This window comes from Salvelinus fontinalis, chromosome 9 (genome assembly GCF_029448725.1).
Source record: "Salvelinus fontinalis isolate EN_2023a chromosome 9, ASM2944872v1, whole genome shotgun sequence".
Taxonomy (NCBI): Eukaryota; Metazoa; Chordata; class Actinopteri; order Salmoniformes; family Salmonidae; genus Salvelinus; species Salvelinus fontinalis.
The window spans coordinates 5,638,999-5,647,171 of NC_074673.1; the positions used below are offsets into that span (position 1 = coordinate 5,638,999).

Consider the following 8,173-nt stretch of genomic DNA (forward strand, 5'->3'; position numbering starts at 1 on the left):
CCCTATCCTCAATGAATAGGGTGCGTTGATCTCCACCTGGTCTTTACTATGCCGGGCAGAGTAGCTAGAATCGGAGCAGAAGAGGTTTGCTGTTGTAGCCGATGCGACAGCTGTCCCCGTAGCCTGTCCTCTTGAGGTCCTTGTAGGTGACTCCTATGCAGGCCCTCTTTTCCGCTCCACCTCCCTGTAGTAGGCAACTCCGGACAAGGGATTCTTGCAGAGGACCTGGGGCAGGCAGTTGAACCTTGAGGTACTGTCGGTGTGGTGGTGGGCCACCTTCTTGTTACCTCTAGACTGGTACAGCTGGCAGTAGGCTGTGGTGGTGGGCCACCTTCTTGTTACCTCTAGACTGGTACAGCTGGCAGTAGGTTGTGGTGGTGGGCCTCCTCTTTGTTACCTCTAGACTGGTACAGCTGGCAGTAAGCTGTGGTGGTGCTGGGCCTCCTTGTTACCTCTAGACTGGTACAGCTGGCAGTAGGCTGTGGTGGTGCTGGGCCTCCTCCTTGTTACCTCTAGACTGGTACAGCTGGTAGTAAGCTGTGTTGGGGTCCAGGGTGAGAACGCAGGCATCTGAGAGAGGAGAGTGAAAGTTAGGGTGAGGTTTTGGGCTTGATCATTTAACCCTTTATACCCATACAATACTACAAATTAGTAGGTATTACAACGGCTATGTATGGACGGTAAAGGATTAGTTTAAAACCAATATTAGTGTACATCCATTTATACAAAATAACCAAGTCACACTGATTTTAATACCCTATCACCAAGAGCCCTATTGGAATCAGCCTCATGTCAATCAATCTTAAATGATCGTACCCCAGGTTACATGAAAAACCACATTGATATGGTCTATAACCAACACAGGTACAATAGCAGAGCTAGTGTTTATGTCTTGTAAAATCCCAAGAGTAAACAGTCCTGCGAGGAGCATGTTTTTTCTATACAGGCATTTGTCTATGGAACAGCCTCCCCTTGGAGAATAAGCAAAGAAAAAAAGTAGAAATAGCTTCAAAAAAGCAGGCAAAAGTTTTTAATTTGGACAAAGATTGTCTAAGTCAGAGAAACCACAACACTGCCCCCTCCTGCTGGTCAGATGTTTTGATTTGAAGGTTAGGTATGATGTGCAATTAATAGATTGTTTTAATGTGAAATTAATATGGTTGATTTTTAAGGTTAGAGAGAAGAGCAGTAAATATTGTCACTTTTTAGGTTGTCAATATAAATTAATGTATTTATGGTTATTTTGTAATTTTGTCTTGCCTTTTAATCATTATATGTGTTATTGTTTTTACCATTGAGGACCACTTTGGAAACAAGCGGTTTAATACTTTCAAGTGATATCCTCTTGGTCCACATTGTACATTTTGTTTTATATGTCTGTTTCCCGAAATAAATTCACTTCAATCTGTAAGCATAAAAACAACCAGATTTATTAAATGATTTTTATTAAAAACAAGGTCCAGATTTGTTAAATTACAAACGTGTCAAGTAAGTAAAAAATAAATAACCACTTTTAGATTATGAAGATTCCAATAGTCATTTAAAATTAGAAATTGAAAAATAATTGGAAAGTGACTTGGGGTCGCTACGTAAGTCCCATGTATTATTATTAGAAATCAACTTTGTTTCAACACTTCACGGTTCTATTTTGAAAAACAACAAGCCAAACATGTGGGATACTGGATTAATCAGTATGAAATATTAAAAGAATACATCAATTGTGTTTCTTTCCCCAGTTTCTGTCTTGTGATTTTGTTTGTATGTGTGTGTTTTAGGATGGCTTCCTGAAATTCCCCCAAGCAGCTGATTGGTCGGCCCCATTGCGAATTGGAGCTGACCCCGCCCCTTTCGGCAGGATACAGCTGTATTCCATTAGTCCCCTTCTCCAGCTATAAAAGCCAGTGTTCTGTTGCTCAGATAGAACTGAGGGTTATATCCCATGTTGGTTGAAGCTGAGAGATGATGAGTGTGTTCTGTCTTGGTTGTGGCTGAGAGACAGGTTTTGTTAAGTATTTTTTGTAGCTGCTGCTTTGAGGTATGTGTGTGCCAATAGAACTGTGTTCTTGATTCTTAAAATTGTTTAATTAGGTTTGGATTATTCTGTTTCATTTGTTCCCAGGGGGGAAGGGGAAGGCACCTAGGGAGTGCTTAGGCAAGAGGCCCACGGGCATACATAACCCGTAGTATTCACTGTCTATGCACACTAGGTAAGACCTGGGCGGACCACCCCCTGTATTTTGGTTAGCGCACCAGGTGGTGGGTAGGCAGGTAAGGTAGGAGAGGGGACTTTGACATTTACTTTGGTTCCGTTCAGCCCTTTCCCCTAATCTACCATCTGAAGGAATAAATTCCCAGTAAATGGTCAATTCTCTGCCTCTTGTCATCCTTACTCGCACCTACAGTCCCATGCCTCTCTCGCTCCACGTGGAGTTGAGTTGTAGCAGGGTGTTGCGTTCCCTCTTCCTGGAGGCGTACGTAACACATGCAGATGACATCGAGCCAACCTGGTTCCAGATCAGTGTGTTCTTGCCAGCTCCACTGCGGTCATTTGGCATGACATTTCCATAAGGAGTTGGCGAGAGAGCAAACAGACCAGAACACAGGCTACAGACAGTCACCCAGACTAATAAATTGATGGATTTTGAAGGTAAATGGGCCTGTTTTATTCTCCTCCACATTCATTGTGTTTGCCAGTGTTGGTCAACTTATAATGACACTACAGCTGTAGTATTATAGCTACTGTGAAGTCAGAAAACATCAGCCAAGAGAACAAAGTCAAAAACAAAGCTATTGTGCAAAACTATTTTATTTACAAATGGCACAACGTGACTGCACACAGTCAATGCACATGCACACCGTTCAAACCAACACTTCATTTAAAGCGAGTTGCTCGACTACTAAATTACCTGAGTCTCAGATATAGATGCAGGCAGGCATTCCTAGGCTAGATTCACAGAGGCTGAGTCATCAAAAATGGCATCCTATCCCCTATATATACACAGTGCACTACTTTTGACCAGAGCCTCACAGATAGTGCACTATATAGGGATCCATTTCAGACAAGCAGAGATTCTCTCACTGGAGTGAGTGAGCAAATATTGCCCAAGAGAAAACAGCAGCTCAAACTGTTAAAGGCCATTTAAGAGGTTTAGATGAGATTCATAATATACAGATGACAGCTACTATATGATACAGGCTATTTTCAATCAATGCATCAAAAAACAAACATAGCTTTTGGACAGTGGAAGAGGGCATTAGACGGACGGTACCAGATCATTTTGTGTTGTCTAGACGATGACTAAGGTCAAGAAGTTGTCCAGACAGCAGAAATAGATCTGGAACCAGAACAGGAGAAGATTCTAGGACTGATCAAGAATTCTCATCGGTTGGTTCTAGAATATTACCTCATAATTTAAACGTCAATGGAAGCTATAGAAGGTAAAACATGTCTAAGATATTGACCTGGCCTCTCCCATACATGGTGATCGGCTATGTACAGTTTACATCAGTCACTACAGTAGATACAGGTCACTTTGAAAACACGTGTCCCTTTAAACCAATCATTTCCATCACTATCCAAAGACAGTCATCCTCTGGCAGAAATATTTCTCAGGAGTCTTTCTGCTTGATTCTCAAAAATATTATTTTTCAGAATTCATATAGAGAAGGTGGTGATGGTGATGGGGAAAAAAAGGGGGGCAGAAGACAGTTGTCTAGGAAAGAAGAGAGATGGAGGGAGGGAGAAAGAGAGAGAGGCCCTAACCATTCAATGTTTGCAAATCTGTAAGGTGTAGGTACTGTGATGGAAGCAACAGCAAGATATATCAAACATTGAAGGGTTAGGGCCAAGAGGTAAAGGAAGTAGGGATTGAATTGGGACTGGCTTGAGAGAGAGAGAGGAGAGAGAGAGAAAGATGGAATGGTAACACCAGAACAGGTCAAATTTCCAAAGCTTCCCTAGTTCCATCAGCCAGCCAGTTTGCTGGCCACGATGGAGGGCTTCCTCTGGGGAATGTCCTGGGGTGTAGGGATGTGGTCCCCGGTAATCTCTGCCTTCTCAGCCGGTGTCACTGCAGGGAGCTGCTGCTTGTTCTTCACCTTAGCCTTGGCCATGTTGTAGTCCCCAGAGTCAAAGAACTTTTGCTGCACAGAAAAAATAATATATATAAATAAATCACATATCAGATATGTTACAGCTTTTACCAAGATGTTTGTCTTGTCCAAGAAAATGAAAACCAATGCTTATATAAAGCATGACAATTATTCCATAACAAAAAAATTGCTGTGAAAGTAAGTGAACGTGAAGTGTAAATAGCCTAGTTTGCATGTTCAGCCTAACTCGAAGCATCTACAGCTACCAAAGTGTTGTGTTTGTAGGGCACAACCATAGGGCCATATTACCCCTTTCTGAAGCCGTTTCCGGAGCAGGTCAGAGCCCCCAGGCTTGGCACCAAGATGAGGGAACCTGGCCTTCAGTTTCACCTCCTCTGCCTTTTCCGGGCTGAGGACTGTGTCGCCCATCTCCTGTGTCGACAGAACACCACAGAGTATAAACACAAATTAATGGGGTTGGGATGACATGCTATGATGTAATGCCATGTTACCATCATCACAGTTCAGACAGCAACAAAATTGTTTTGTCTATTTCAAACTCGAGGTTGACAAGTCGATTAGCTTAGCTACTGGTTATCATTCTATCAGATCAATGATGGACTTTGATTTGATTCTCCAATGAGTGGTGTTAGGTTACTAGCTGGCAACATAGCCTTCTGCTTATCTGCAATGTGGCCCCAAAAAACGTAGCTTTGAGGCATGCATGAACGCAGGCAGACACAATTATAGAAAACATCTAGCTAAGCTACATAGCTAGCTACCGGTAAATTGATAAAGCTATCACTGTGTGGCTAACTAGCTAACAACTCATCGTGTAGGTAAAATAATGGTTATGTGCACAGTTCAATGCACATTGATGATACATTTGAAATAAGTTAAATTACTAACGTTAACTAACTAAACTGCTGCTTTGATAGCCAGATTTGACATAACCGTCATGGCTACTAGCAATGTATCATTAACCTAGCTTGTTAGCATCAAAATAATCAAACCTGCTGTTCCTCATGGGATGCCTCCCCGATGGCAGGCCTTGTTCCTTCAATCTCCTCGGACATGGCGAACTATGTAAATATCCAGTTACCTACAAAAACTGAAGTTTACACCAACAACAGTAGACACACAGCTACTAGCCAGACCGCCTACACACAAAAAGGCCGTGTGTTTGGACGCTCCCTCCCTTTCTCTCGTGGTGCAGCAGATTGTATGTCGACAGTTTTCTCTCTCCCCCCTCCCCCTCATTCTTCTTCTTTAGGGTTTTATTGGCGGACTACATCCCAAAAGGTGTATTTTTACCGCCACCTATTGGGTGGGGTAAAAACTGAGATGCATACTTTTTTGGGCCGTTAGAATATGGAACCAATAAGGGGCCTCCCAAGTGGCGCAGCGGTCTAAGGTACTGCATCACAGTTCTTGAGGTATCACTACAGACCCAGGTTCGATCACAGCCAGATGTCACCGGGAGACCCATGAGACAGAGCACAATTGGCCCATCATCATATAGCTTTTTAACAATTTTTATTTAACCTTTATTTGACCAGGTAGCCTAGTTGAGAACAAGTTCTCATTTACAACTGCGACCTGGCCAAGATAAAGCATAGCAGTGTGAACAGACAACAACACAGAGTTACACATGGAGTAAACAATAAACAAGTAAATAACACAGTAGGAAAAAAACAAAATGAGTCTATATACATTGTGTGCAAAAGGCATGAGGTAGGCAATAAATAGGCCATAGGAGCGAATAATTACAATTTAGCAGATTAACACTGGAGTGATAAATCATCAGATGATCATGTGCAAGTAGAGATACTGGTGTGCAAAAGAGCAGAAAAGTAAATACATAAAAACAGTAAGGGGATGAGGTAGGTAGATTGGGTGGGCTGTTTACAGATGGACTATGTACAGCTGCAGCGATCGGATAGCTGCTCAGATAGCAGATGTTTAAAGTTGTTGAGGGAGATAAAAGTCTCCAACTTCAGCGATTTTTGCAATTCGTTCCAGTCACAGGCAGCAGAGAACTGAAAGGAAAGGCGACCAAAAGAGGTGTTGGCTTTTGGGATGTTCAGTGAGATATACCTGCTGGAGCGCGTGCTACGGGTGGGTGTTGTTATCGTGACCAGTGAACTGAGATAAGGCGGAGCTTTACCTAGCATGGACTTATAGATGACCTGGAGCCACGAATATGTAGCGAGGGCCAGCCGACTAGAGCATACAGGTCGCAGTGGTGGGTGGTATAAGGTGTTTTAGTAACAAAACGGATGGCCCTATGATAAACTCCATCTAGTTTGCTGAGTAGAGTATTGGAAGCTATTTTGTAGATGACATCGCCGAAGTCGAAGATCGTTAGGATAGTCAGTTTTACTAGGGTGAGTTTGGCGGCGTGAGTGAAGGAGGCTTTGTTGCGAAATAGAAAGCCGATTCTTGATTTGATTTTGGATTGGAGATGTTTAATATGAGTCTGGAAGGAGAGTTTACAGTCTAGCCAGACACCTAGGTATTTATAGATGTCCACATATTCTAGGTCGGAACCGTCCAGGGTGGTGATGCTAGTCGGGCGGGCGGGTGCAGGCAGCGAACGGTTGAAAAGAATGCATTTGGTTTTACTAGCGTTTAAGAGCAGTTGGAGGCCACGGAAGGAGTGTTGTATGGCATTGAAGCTCGTTTGGAGGTTAGATAGCACAGTGTCCAAGGAAGGGCCAGAAGTATACAGAATGGTGTCGTCTGCGTAGAGGTGGATCAGGGAATCGCCCGCAGCAAGAGCAACATCATTGATATATATAGAGAAAAGAGTCGGCCCGAGAATTGAACCCTGTGGTACCCCCATAGAGACTGCCAGAGGACTGGACAACATGCCCTCCAATTTGACACACTGAACTCTGTCTGCAAAGTAGTTGGTGAACCAGGCAAGGCAGTCATCAGAAAAACCGAGGCTACTGAGTCTGCCGATAAGAATATGGTGATTGACAGAGTCATAAGCCTTGGCCAGGTCGATGAAGACGGCTGCACAGTACTGTCTTTTATTGGTGGCGGTTATGATATCGTTTAGTACCTTAAGCGTGGATTGTACAGCGGAGAAGGTACGGTGGGATTCGAGATGGTCAGTGATCTGTTTATTAACTTGGCTTTCGAAGACCTTAGATAGGCAGGGCAGGATGGATATAGGTCTGTAACAGTTTGGGTCCAGGGTGTCTCCCCCTTTGAAGAGGGGGATGACCGCGGCAGCTTTCCAATCCTTGGGGATCTCAGACGATGTGAAAGACAGTTTGAACAGGCTGGTAATAGGGGTTGCGACAATGGCGGCGGATAGTTTCAGAAATAGGGGGTCCAGATTGTCAAGCCCAGCTGATTTGTATGGGTCCAGGTTTTGCAGCTCTTTCAGGACATCTGCTATCTGGATTTGGGTAAAGGAGAAGCTGGGGATGCTTGGGCAAGTAGCTGCGCGGGGGGGGCGGAGCTGTTGGCCGAGGTTGGAGTAGCCAGGTGGAAGGCATGGCCAGCCGTTGAGAAATGCTTGTTGAAGTTTTCGATTATCATGGATTTATCGGTGGTGACCGTGTTACCTAGCCTCAGTGCAGTGGGCAGCTGGGAGGAGGTGCTCTTGTTCTCCATGGACTTTACAGTGTCCCAGAACTTTTTGGAGTTAGAGCTACAGGATGCAAATTTCTGCTTGAAAAAGCTAGCCTTTGCTTTCCTGACTGACTGCGTGTATTGGTTCCTGACTTCCCTGAACAGTTGCATATCGCGAGGACTATTCGATGCTATTGCAGTCCGCCACAGGATGTTTTTGTGCTGGTCGAGGGCAGTCAGGTCTGGAGTGAACCAAGGGCTATATCTGTTCTTAGTTCTGCGTTTTTTGAACGGAGCATGCTTATCTAAGATGGTGAGGAAGTTACTTTTAAAGAATAACCAGGCATCCTCAACTGGCGGGATGAGGTCAATATCTTTCCAGGATACCCGGGCCAGGTCAATTAGAAAGGCCTGCTCGCAGAAGTGTTTTAGGGAGCGTTTGACAGTGATGAGGGGTGGTCGTTTGACCGCGGACCCGTAGCGGATACAGGCA

General features: G+C 44.1%; 1 protein-coding gene across 1 annotated transcript; it reads right to left on the bottom strand.

The window, feature by feature from the left end:
* Window positions 1-2,788: 2,788 nt before the first annotated feature.
* Window positions 2,789-5,342, bottom strand: LOC129861957 (cAMP-regulated phosphoprotein 19-like). Its single transcript, XM_055933189.1, has 3 exons — window positions 5,106-5,342; window positions 4,402-4,524; window positions 2,789-4,143 (listed from the first exon to the last, which is right to left on the bottom strand). The coding sequence occupies exons 1-3, from the start codon at window positions 5,166-5,168 to the stop codon at window positions 3,967-3,969; spliced, it is 363 nt and encodes a 120-aa protein (XP_055789164.1). The 5' UTR covers window positions 5,169-5,342; the 3' UTR covers window positions 2,789-3,966.
* Window positions 5,343-8,173: the final 2,831 nt, after the last annotated feature.

What these genes read in the sequence shown, in the direction of transcription:
- LOC129861957 (XM_055933189.1), bottom strand. Translation starts at nt 5,168, where the DNA reads ATGTCCGAGGAGATTGAAGGAACAAGGCCTGCCATCGGGGAGGCATCC. An exon ending in CATCCCATGAGGAACAGCAG is followed by an intron (nt 4,525 to 5,105) that starts GTTTGATTATTT and finishes CTGTCGACACAG; the next exon opens with GAGATGGGCGACACAGTCCT. An exon ending in GGAAACGGCTTCAGAAAGGG is followed by an intron (nt 4,144 to 4,401) that starts GTAATATGGCCC and finishes TTTTCTGTGCAG; the next exon opens with CAAAAGTTCTTTGACTCTGG.